General features: G+C 36.0%; 1 protein-coding gene across 1 annotated transcript in view; it reads left to right on the forward strand.

Annotated features, from left to right (window-relative positions):
- Positions 1-12,880, forward strand: part of helz (helicase with zinc finger) — a 54,188-nt gene that overhangs the window by 31,028 nt on the left and 10,280 nt on the right. Inside the window, 7 exon segments of the mRNA XM_051919067.1 lie at positions 71-249; positions 1,850-1,968; positions 3,555-3,700; positions 3,776-3,923; positions 4,077-4,260; positions 4,353-4,581; positions 10,500-10,707. Coding sequence (XP_051775027.1) covers positions 71-249; positions 1,850-1,968; positions 3,555-3,700; positions 3,776-3,923; positions 4,077-4,260; positions 4,353-4,581; positions 10,500-10,707 — 1,213 coding nt within the window.

A 12,880-nucleotide genomic window follows, 5' to 3' on the forward strand; every position in this document is an offset into this window, starting at 1 on the left:
TTGGTTGTGATTGTAAAGAAGTTGTACAGAGCAGACTGAGTTTGCCCTGTATGTCTTGTCTATCTTACAGGGTATACTTCAGGAATCGCTGGGTGAAGACAGTCCACCCCATTGTGCAAAAGTACTGCCTCATTTCAAATACACAGTTCACTTTCCAGATGCCCCAGAAAGAAGATATTGAGAGTCACCGGGTGGTGGTTGTCACTTTGAGCACCTCCCAGTATCTCTGCCAGTTGGACCTGGAGCCTGGTAAGTAAGCTACCACTGTCTACCTACTGAGTATATGGTGTAGCTGCATCTTTTTCCAGTTTCCCAAAATCAAGCAGCTACTGAGTTGGCAAGGTAGGATCCAGCATGAGTCAACCCCATAACAAAATAAATTTCTCAGTCCAATAAAGTTAATTTCAAAAATTCAAAACAAAGCAGTTTACACAAAAATAGAGACAAAATTTACTATATATGCAGGGTAAAAGGAAAAAATGTTTCTTCTACAAACTTAGATTTTTCATGATAAACTTCAGTTGCTTTCTATATATAAAGGTTATGTTATTTCTTTAAAGCAAACTTACATATACTTAATACATTCAGTACGTTCTATGCGTACGGTACATTCAATGTGGTCAATACATTCAATATGATATGTTAAGGTTTGAAAAGTGTTTGCCCTCCTTGCCTTACTAACTGCAAGGCAGATGACGAACTGGAACTAATCTGTAGTCAGAGGGACAAGAAATATTTAGAATATTCAATTTCAATTTAGATTGTTGAGGATATAATAGAATCTCCTCTAGACTATGCATTAATATACAGTATAGGCAAACATTTTAACATAACTAAGAAAATACTTCTGTCAATTTAACATAACCATACTAAATTACAAATGGCTCTTACATATGGGTTTTTATTTGGGTCAAGAGGTTCCAGCACAGCTTTTACATTATCACTGTAGTTAGTCAGGGTTTCACTAGTCCCCTATCCTTCAGAGATAAACAAAGAGAATATTTTTCATAGCATATGCTTTTAACATTTATGAAAAACTAACTAAACAGTGAGTCATATGATTGTTTTATGGGAAGGTTTAGGAAGGATGACTTGTACCTTTTTTTGCCAGTGACAGTTGAAAGTTGTTGAGAAGGCTAATGCGTTCATTTGTGGTCACTCTTCTCTTTTATTTAATTTAGGAGGCTCTGTGCTATTTTTTTAAACAACTCCCACACTCAGCCTGCACATTTGTACATTGTACCGCTTCTGGCTACGTCTCTTTTATCTTTCTGTCACAGCAAATCTAAAAAGCTCTTTAAGAGCTCTTATTAGCTCTTAAAAAGCAGTATGTATAGTTTATCAATAAAATAGCATAAAGTCTTGAACAAATCACATTATTACGTAATGTTGATTCTTCACAAATAGAATGTGTTAAGTATCGGCCTCACATCTGTACAAATAGGCCTGAAATTGGCATGGTAGCATAAGAGTTAATTAATTTTGATAATTTTCATTTTTCCCTGACTCCTAACTGTCATATATTGCCTTCACTATATTTAAGGATTCTATGTGTCTCTGTTACTGAAGGTCAATTTTCTCTTGAGGCTAAACTTAAATTTACCTCATTTACTGATTTCACGTTGTTTCCCTTAAAATCAATGCAGTAAGCTGCTTCAATCTATGTTCTTCTAAAGCATACCGGTCGTGAAGGGTGGCATGCGGGGAAATGCACAAGCACTCTGTGCCTCTTCATAACCAATATACCAGTGCTAACTTTCACTTTCTAGTGTTCCTTTAGCATTTAGCTCTATAACTGTCACATCCATCTTGGTGACTTAACTGAGCACTGGTTTTTTGTGTTTATTAGGTCTTTTTACACACGTTCTTCTGGATGAAGCGGCTCAAGCCATGGAGTGTGAAACCATTATGCCGTTTGCTCTGGCCAGCAAAGCAACACGTATTGTTTTAGCAGGAGACCACATGCAGGTTAGTTTTTTTTTTTTTTTTTTTTTTTTTTTTTTTTTTTTTTTTAAGTGGTAGCCTCATTTTTTATTCGGGTTATTTGAAGCATGTCAAAGGCAGACCTGTAAAATGGAGACTTCTTTGTGACGTTTACATCTGAAGTCAAATTTGCATTGTACTCATGGCAAGTTTTTCTTCAAGTGTATAGTTTGTCTTTGTGATAAGATCAGTAGGCACATGGACACATGCCTCTTATCACGAGGGTTGTAGCTAAGGGGCATAATAGAGAAAAGCTTTTCTGATGCAGTATGGACCCATGCCCAAATATATTTTTCATCAGTGGTAGCTATACTTTTCACGCTACTCATTTAACTGTGGCTTTCTTTTCCTGTGAATGTTTTTAGAAGCCCTGTTTAAATCCATTATAGTCCTGTCCTTAACTATCATCAACATCATTTCTTCTATCAATTCCCATACATTGGCTATTATCACAGTGTCCCTTGGTCTTTTACTTAATGATTTCTGTGCAGGTAAGCACAGCTGTATATTATGATATATTTGACACTGATGGCCTTGGAACCATTCATGGAGAAGGTTGAAACAAAAACTTTGGTAACAGAACAGAAACTGGACCACCAAATTTAAAACTTGAAGCTAATTACTAGTCATGCAAAGGCAATTGCCTCTATTTTCTAGCCGTTGGGATATTTGGTTGTTATTGGGTCAGCATGGTGCTGTCTGGAGAGTAGGCTTCTTGATTTCAACTATTTTCACGCTTTTAAAAGTGTCACTGGTTTCTTGTTTTTCTTTTCCAGTTGGATTGAAGTGAAAATTGAACTAAAGGCCAAGGAAATGTAGTACTGGTGTGTGTGTGTTTTTGGGGGGAGTGATAGAGCAAGTGTAGGCTGGCATGAAGCATAGGTTTCACTTTCACTACCGGCCTAGTCCTATAAAGTACAATTTCTAGACAATTTGTTGTGCATGTACTTATACTAGGAAGTAGAATAATAGTCAGGAAGGCAGGAATGTTTTGCTCCACACCAGTGACTCCGGCTGAAAATGTTGGCTGCTTCATGAATATATACCTTGATCTTATTTATAATTTATATTAAAGCTTTCGAGGTGTACTCTCCATAGAAGATGCTTAGAAAGGAGGCATTACTGTTGGTCTGTCAGATATCAAATATCATGATTATTCTCTGCCATTATTTCTCCTCAGATTGTACTTTATGAATTCCCCATTGAGAGACTGAGCCACAGTATTTTCTTCCACAGTTTTGTGGTTATCCTTTTTCTATCTTCTTATATATTCATCTGTACTTATCTCCTTAAAGTATAGCAAAACAACACCCAGATAACTATGGAAATTTGAAGTGCTCCTGAAGATGTTTAGAAAACCCAAATTTGGGCTACTCTGCGGAGAATCCCAAACCCCATGGTCACTTATTATTAGGAGAGAATATACTGTTGCACATCTTTAGATGTGAAATTCACTTCTCAGAAAAAAGGAGTTGCCAGTCCTGCCAATCCCCTCTTCTATATCTGTTTATACAGTATATTGCTAAATATTTGAAATGTCATTACATGTCATATTTCTTTTTTTGCTGCAGCTCAGCCCCTTTGTGTACAGTGAGTTTGCTAGGGAGCGGAACCTGCACATGTCCCTACTGGACCGTCTGTATGAGCACTACCCAGCTGAGTACCCATGCAGAATCCTGCTCTGTGAGAATTATCGCTCCCATGAAGCCATTATCAAGTAGGTATGCGCTGTCTAAATGGGACAGACAGTTCTAGGGCACTGCTTACATGCTATATTTGGGTCTTGTTCTAGTTATACATCTGAGCTCTTCTATGAAGGAAAACTGATGGCCAGTGGTAAGCAGCCAGCGCACAAAGAGTTCCATCCCTTGACCTTTTTCACAGCACGAGGAGAAGATGTACAGGAAAAGAACAGTACTGCCTATTACAACAATGCTGAGGTATATAGCACTAATTCCAATGTGTTAGTGGAATTGTGTCATAGCCATGATCATTGCCAAATTTTTCTCTGAAGCTTTTAGCCCCCAACAGCTTTTAATCTTTATTGTGTTCCTAAATTAACATGGGACTCGAACCACTTGTGTGCTCCTTAGGTGTTTGAGATAGTGGAGCGGGTAGAAGAGCTCCGTAAAAAGTGGCCTGTTGCCTGGGGCAAACTGGATGATGGAAGCATTGGAGTAGTATCACCATATGCAGATCAGGTGTTTCGCATCCGAGCTGAACTAAGGAAAAAGAGGATGTCTGATGTTAGTGTTGAACGAGTTTTAAATGTTCAGGGTAAGTAAAACCTCAGTACACTGTCTGTCAAAGTTTCCATTCAGTTTCAGCTTAGCTAAGTTTATCTGGAACTGGTTTATTTCTTGTTTCAGGTAAACAGTTCAGAGTGCTCTTCCTTAGCACTGTTCGCACACGGCACACATGTAAACATAAGCAGACGGCCATTAAGAGGAAGGAGCACATGCAAGAAGATTCAACAGAGGATCTTGACTATGGTTTTCTGTCCAACTACAAGCTGCTCAACACAGCCATCACCCGAGCACAGTCACTGGTTGCGGTTGTGGGTGACCCAATTGCACTCTGCTCTGTAGGACGTTGCAGGTACAGGTTTGAGGAAGAGTGTTGCTATTAAAGGTTCAGTGTGCATGTTTCAGGTATGCTATTTTAAAGAGATTGTGTGTAACACCAGTAAGTGTTGGCAGAAGTAATTACTAAATGCTAGCTCTTCAAACTGAAAAGACAAGCACCTTCATCTTTTTGCTGAACCAAGTAAGTACCTCCATTGATACTACTTACAATGTGAAACATATCAGGAGCCCAACAGTTAGACACAGAACACAACACCCTCAAGTATTCTGCAGCTAAAACAGATTTTTAACAATCTGTCCAGCCCCTTCTAATACTCTGCAATGTTCTTGACTTGTTTTAAATTGATGCTCATTTTTGCTAATAGCTGCACAAAACTTTTAAAAACACAGATCCATTATATACACAATTGGCCAGGCTAAATGGAAAAATTAGTATGACTTCCTCCCACCTGTTTAGGAAGCACACAGTTCAAATACGTGCTTTTTATGGACTCTTTATTTATTCCTGAAACAGAATAAATAAAGAGTTTTCATAACCTTGTATTTTCTAGAAGAAAGGGTTTGAAAACTGAAGGATCACATTGCAAGTGACAGCTTGTAACTGATGTCCACTTAGTGTCTCCATCCTTTTAATAATGCCTGCTGTTTTATGATATTCTTGTTTTTGCCTTTTCTTTTTTCTTTCTTGAGGACAGCTCGTTTAGTCCACACAAGAGCCAAGCGGCCTCTGTGTCAGGTTTGTAGTTCCCATGGAAACCTCATCTTGTCAGCCAATACCAGTGGCGCTTGAACGGTGTGAAGTTGAATGTCACTTAGCATTGCTGCTTGAATCAATCTGAACGCTATGTGAGATTAAGTGAACTGCAGACTCTGCATTTGCTGGAAGTAGCCATGCCAGATGTGTCCTGCAAAAGGACATTTTGTAAAAAAAAATAAAAAATAAAAAAAACCACCCAAAGCATAAGCATTCTACCAGCTCCCAGAAAGTATCCTGTTTCTCTTAACAGAGATGATTGTTCAGATGTGTGATTGGACAAATGTGCTACCCCTCAATAAACTGGAATTCCACATTTGCAATTGCATTTTACCTCACTTGCATTTGCATTCCCCTAATGTTTTCACATCCTCGTGAGACAAGTAGAAAATGCATTATGTCTACAACAATAATTAAAGAAAATGTTTGACAAACACCTTTTTGTCACCATGAGACTTTGCTATTCTACTTCAGTTGTGATTCTAACCTCACAGAAAGTACCCAATCTGAAAGCGTTATTTATTTCTCTTTGCTGCTGATTGACTGCTGCCCTGTGACGCGTCTCCAGCTAAGTGTCCTCGTGTTTTCCATTTTGTTATTGTATTCATTTTCTTATTCTTAAACGCACAAGATGTTGCTGAAATGCCCTGCACCTTCTAAGGCTTCTGGCACTGAGCCTAAGCGCCAGAAGACATTTAAAACACTCCAGGAGAAGGTTGAACTATTGGATTTGCTCCGGGAACTAAAAGTTATGCTGCAGTAGCGCGCCACTATGGCATTAATGAAAGCGCACCACTATGGCATTAATGGGTGCTCTAAGAACGTAACCCCCGCGAATTTTGGGGGTGTACTGTACTAGTGTTAAACTGTCTAGTCACCCAGACATTTTCATATTTTTTACAAAAATTGGTACTACACCATTAAATGCATTTAAGAATATAACCAAGACACTACTAAAGTTCCAAATGGCAGTTACTGCTTGAAATGATGTGATATATAATTTATTATTCTTGTACAACTGCAAAGCCCCTTTTTCATACTCCAGTGTCCTAATGTTGAGCTATCTTAGCTCATTCTTAATTAATTATGTTTAAATGCTAAATGGATATTAAAGAAACCTGTATAGTTATGTTAGCACAGCTGAAACCTGTTATTCAATAAAGCAAGTAAATGGTCTTTCATAGGATTGGTTCTTCTAAGAAACAATGCACCAATCATAATCATGTCATGCTTTGCAGGCAGACTGCAAGAGAAAAAAAATATATACAATAGTAACACAAAAATATTTAACAGCACATACAGTACAAACATACAACATATGTTGCACCCACACAATGTCATCTTCATTCAAAAATCTTTGAAAATATAATTATTTTTTATACAAGTTATTTGAAACTAAATTTTTGAATACTTTTTATGGAAGATTATTCTCGCACTTACAATCCAGTTAACATGTTGAATTGCACTTAATTTTGGCACAAATAATCTTTCTTAAATTTGACAGTCTTACAAAGGTTTATATATGTATTCACTAGCCTCCTGAAGCACTCTTAGATGAATGTTATCCAGTCCTGGCATTTTTTTTTTTTTTTTTTTTTTTGCTTTCAGCCTTTTTAATTCAAGCAGAACATGTCCCCCTTAAATTTCGAAATCACTAAGTACCATCTTAAATACTCCCTTTCGGCTTCAGCACATGTAAAGACTTCGGGGAAATGGGAATTTAGAACATTTGCTGTTTCTTTGTTGTTACATTTTAGTTTGCTTTACCATTGCTAATATGCTTCACCTTCTCCTTGACTGTTCTTTACAAGTAAAATGTTGAAAAACTCTTCTTGGGTCATCTTTTGTGTTTTCTGCAATATTTCTTTCCATCTGCCTTTAATTTTCCTAATATCCTTTCATCTTTTCTCTTGCAAGCCCTGAGATTATGTGTCTTACACACTTTATACCGCTAGTTTTATTTTTGTTTAATCTTTTAGGTCCTTATTTATCCACTATGGAGTTCTATACAGTTTACCCTGGTGTGAATGAAGGGGTGTGTGTGTGGGCCATGTGATTAACTGGTTGGTTTTTACCTTGTGTCCAATGCTGCTGGTATTGACTCTGGTCTTTGTGAGCTGAACTGCATTAAGCTTGTTTGATATTGGACAAATGGTTGACTTTAAGATAACAGTGGAGTATAATATACTGTTCTTGCAATTTGGTCAGATTTGGAAATTTCCCAGTTGCATTAAAACTACTGATTGTTCCAAAGTGTTCCTTCCTTGTTTTGTCTTTTCCCACTTTTACTACAAGATAATACTGTAGAGCTCATTTGATTGCATTATTTTTTCATGATTGTTTAATTCATTTTTTCTACATGTATTTATTTTTATTTCTTAGGAGGATTGTTCTCACTTATCTGTCTGGATTTTGATATCATTGCACTAAAGGTGGCCTACTGGTTGCACAGTGCTGAAGTTGCATAATGACGGTTTATTAGATTTAGAAATATAATAAGCTATAAAAATTGTTTATGGTTCTTTACATGGCATAATTTAATTTTGCAGATGTATTTAGTAATTACTGAAGAGTGTTTTCAGTGGGTGTTGAGAGTGTGTGTGTGTGTGTGTGTGTGTGTGTGTGTGTGTGTACCCAACATCTCAGATCTGGTCTGTGTTCGTTTTTTTTTTTTTGTTTTGTTTTTTTTTAAACATACTTCTGGTTAGGTAACTTATATGCTCCTTAGAAATCCATAATTGTAATTCCCAGCCACTTATTTGCAGGCTGATCTAATTGAAACAGCAAAAATATCATACATGTACAGGATTCATATTCACTCACAATTTATAATCACCATTTGACTTCACCTTCATAACTTTAGGATGGGGTGACAATAAAATGCTTCTAGAACAGAACACTTGCAGCATAAATTGTAGACTATCTGCATTTATACTAAACAATATATTATTAATGATCTTTTTAAAATTCCCTTTTGAATAAATGTTTTCACAATTCTACCTTGCCTATTATTACTTGATCTAATAGGGATTTATTCTTCTATATGTGATTCCCTGTACTCTCAATTTTTAGCAAACATTTCCAGGATCCCTTTTTTTTTTTTAAGATCTTATTGGATTAACATTTTGTCTTTTGGTGTGATCGTAAAATGTGCTGGGACAGTTTGCTGAACCTGATCTGAATATAAAACCAAAGTGGTATTTCTTGTTAATTGAATAATGTCTTTGCTAATAATTAGTTTTATGTATGCGTGCTTCAACTATAGATGTTGGCAAAGGTTATAAGTAATCTACATGTAAAAAGAGAAATGATTTATAGAATTAAAAAAAAAAAACTACAGAATATTAGAACATTTATGACATGAACAGACATTATAAAATTATTCTTTCTGGAATAGGTTATCATCTAGTGTGGTGTAGAATAGCAGTCTTGGATCTTTCAAAACTGTATTTTATGTTGTTTTGCAGGAGATAAATAGAGATGGGTGAGCTGTGTTGGGCTGAATGGCTTGTATAGAGATAGATATTCACTTTTAACTGAGCAAACAAGCATGTGCCCTCCTTCATTTTGCAGTGTCATCTGAAACAGGACTCTTTGGCTGTCACTTGCTATCACTTAAACTAGTGTACAAAATGGCATGAGTGATAGTGTGTTATATGTGAAATATTTTTTTATAAGTAAAATCACTATCAAATTTTAGCCTGTTTTGAGGTATATTTAGTGTTGTGCATGAGATACCAAATAGCTGAGTAATTGTCAATAAATCATTTTTAAGTACTAAAAATAATATTCAGTTAACCAAAACAATGACACTTAAGTTTGTTTGTTTTTTTTATGAATGGTAAGGTTAGAAGGAATATACATCAATGTATCCAACAGGTTTTTTTTTGTGTTTTTTACTTAAATAAAAAAAACAAAACAAACAAAGAACTAAGAACAGGCAGCTATCAGTAGACACTTCCATATTTGCTGTCAAAATCAAAGAGAAATTAACTTTTAAATGCTTGAATGAAGGCTCACCTGCCCTCAACAGCTGAATAGGCTGGAAAAGCAGATACTCTTAGAGTGTAAGAGAGCATTCTTTTTAGTGACATTTGTCAGTCCGCATCTGCTTGCTGTATCAGTGAAAATTGAACTGCGTGGAGGGACACTGCAGCTGTCATGGTTGCATGAACATTTGCTCCAAAAAGCCCAAGTTGAACAATAAAATGGCTTGTACAAGTATTATGAAATATTCAATCACTCTTTAAAATATATGTGCAGAATAATCAGGCACTAAAATACTCTAAATTCCCATTTATACTCATAATACCTATGAACTGAGCCATAATTTTAATATCAGCTTCTTCCTCTCTTGCCTTCTTGTAATCTTTGCTGTTAACTCTCACTGTCACAAGCATAACTGAATCTCATTCAATTACAAAATACCTTATATAAATCTTATTCAAAATGGTGTCAATAGAACTTCATTGTAAAGCTTCTTTTCAAATTCCCCAATTCATTCATTTTCCAGTGTTCTTAAATTTGTGAGTATTCTCCCATTGGTAATCTAATTTACAGTTGGACAAAAATGTAGAGCAGAATGTTGTTGCCAACTTTGCTAGCTTTTCAATAAGAAAATCAGAATCTGTAGAGTTTTTTCTTTCTTCTTTCTCTTTCTGTTTTAACTGGAAAAGAGTGAAATAATATGTAATTTATCACTCTTTGTCATGTATGGTGGTGCAGTGATATATCTAAAATCCAGGTACAGGAACAGCTGTAGCTGGAGTTGAACTGCATTATATTTTTTAACTTCCTAAGTGATTAATGTTTTTGTTGTACAATTTTGACATCTTCCCCCTCATCATCATTTCCTCCTTCAACTCTTCTTGCAAGTCACATAGCTTTGTTATACGTTTTATGGACATGCAGTTTTGTAAAGTATTCAGAAATGGTGTTCATTTTGAAAGGCACCATGTAAAATATGGATTATTTTTTTCTTTGCATGTTTCACTACTCCCCTCATGAGTTGCATTGTAATTTTCTTTATTATGAGCAGGTTTGTGTGAGGCTTCATGCTTCTTAGATTCCTAGTATCTGAGTAACATTACATCATTTCACCTATGCACACCCATACAAAACACTCCTAGGTTTTGGAGCATGTTAACCTTGGTTTCTTTGTTCCTTCTATCCCACAGGAAGTTCTGGGAGCAGTTCATTACAATCTGCCATGAGAATGGCAGTCTGCATGGTATCACACTACAGCAAATTCGTGCTCAGCTGGAGGCCCTCGAGCTGAAGAAGACCTATGTGCTCAATCCTCTGGCTCCTGAGTTCATTCCTAGAGCACTGCGACAACCAGGCACTGGAAATGGCAACAAACAGGCACAGCCATCACCACCGAAGGTATGTCAGTCGTTCATCATGATGTGAAGTAAGATTCTGAGATTTTTCTAACTGGCCCTAATTTGGCAGATATTCAGCTATATTCAAGATTTGGTATAGAACCTCATCCATTGGTACCAGTGGTAGGAAGCTGCAAAGAAAAACAAGTCAGCAATGTACAGAAACACTGTATCTATGCAAACATAATATATACACATCTTTGAGGCTGTATCATTTTTTGATACATTTAATTTATTTCTCTGAATTCAGTTAAACAGCAGCTTCTCTGTGCAGAAAAGAAAACCTGAAACAAAATTAAAGTAAGCAGCAGTTGGTTATTCAACTCTGTCCACAGCATGAGAGAGTTTAAGGTTCATTGAGTTACTTAGATGGGAATGAGTTGAGCAGAAGACCCTTAGGAATGTTTTGGTTTTAACATTTTATTGGTGCAAGGATGCTGTTTTCATTGTTTGGTAATCAGGATGGGTTTTGTATATTAAGAAAGTTCAGATGTATTGCTTTTGAGCTATGCAAACTACTACTTTATCATTTAAAAATGTAGGTATTAGTCTTTCACCCACACATTTCCAACATTTGCAAACCTGGAATACAAATATCTTTTTAAAATGCTTTCCAGAGCCTTATAGTTCTAAAAAAATGTCGGCTTGACATTTCAGTGTGGATGAGCAAAAAAATGTAGACTCTTAATTGCACTCTGATTTGTTTGTACTTGTTATGTATCCCTTCCCGGATTGGTGACCCTCTACAGAACAAACCATATTGCAGCATACCTGGCATAGAACAGTTGCTTTCCATTGTGCTTAGTTGTGTTTATTGTAGTGAAAAATTTAGAGCCCCATGAAAATGTTATTGTAAATAATTTAGTTAACAGCTTTTAATAAAGTGGACGGGTGTCCATTGTTTTTGTTTTGCAAAGTGTTGCTTTACCATTTGCAGTGTTTTTATTTAATGACAAGACTACTGTCAACAATTTGGAAGACTGTTACTTTTAACTGAGATCAGCGCATTAACATGATTTGGGGATAGTTCGCTTTCTATGCTGTGAGCACGCTATCAGAGTCCTGTGTGTGCTAATAGCTTTGAAAATGCATAGAGCACCAGGGAATTTGATTATTACAGAACTTTGAATTTTTTACTACACCATTCCTTCAATGATTTTTCAGCCCAATATGCACATGCCCAGTCTATATCATATGTGTTTTCATTTTAGTGTTGATGGTAGTACATTTATAAACAATGAGAAAACACTAGCAAGGATGGTAATCTATTTTGTTTAAAATTGCATTATTAAATGAAAATTTAATTGCGTGAACATAGCCCTAGAATACTGTCAACCTTATTTAGCATTTGGCTGCATTGTTGCTCACAATTTTTCTATCAGAATCCCTACTAATAAACTTCCAGTCATTGTTCACTTTAAGTTTGTATTTAAGATATTGAACAAAATGAGGGCATGAAAGGAATAGAAATTTTCATGTTTATGATTTCTGGCTGTCATTATCTTAAGAAATCTAAACAGATTATTGGGCTAAAGTCAGACAAGATAATAATTATTTGCATTGCTCATCACTCGGATATCTGAAGATATTTTGCTATTTTAACATCTGCCTGGGTTATTATTTTGCCTTTTGCCACTATCCAGGGCTGCCCTTTTCAAAATAGACTATTCTATCTTTAGTCTTTGTCACCTTGTTTTTTTCATTATAATAGATTATGACCTCCACATCTTAGTTTTCTTAAACTGGCAGCCATGAGAGAAAGAAATGAAATATTCCTTTACTGGTTCTTTGCATTGAAATACATGGGAGCATGAGTATGGGAACTTTAGCTGGTGTCTGTTGAAAAGCAGAGAAAAAGACAGTAAGGCACACAAAAATGTGGGGTCCTGGGTGCAACTGTAAAGGAAGCTGCTATATAATGTGAAGCTGTTATTAGTATTCAGCATCTGCTGACCCAGCACGTAGCAGCCCGTAAAATGTGTGAGAAAGAAGAGGCGCCAGAACTAATATAAAAGGTGAACTAACACAAAATAATATTTTCATGTTTTATCTAATTCTTGCTGTTCTGTTCATAATATTAACTATTGCTAATCCACCTTCTTGTTTTAACATTATACATTCACTAGATGTGGCTCACTTAGGTGTTTGTCACATAAATATATAGCAAGATTGCT

Source organism: Erpetoichthys calabaricus, chromosome 14, assembly GCF_900747795.2.
Source record: "Erpetoichthys calabaricus chromosome 14, fErpCal1.3, whole genome shotgun sequence".
Taxonomy (NCBI): domain Eukaryota; kingdom Metazoa; phylum Chordata; class Cladistia; order Polypteriformes; family Polypteridae; genus Erpetoichthys; species Erpetoichthys calabaricus.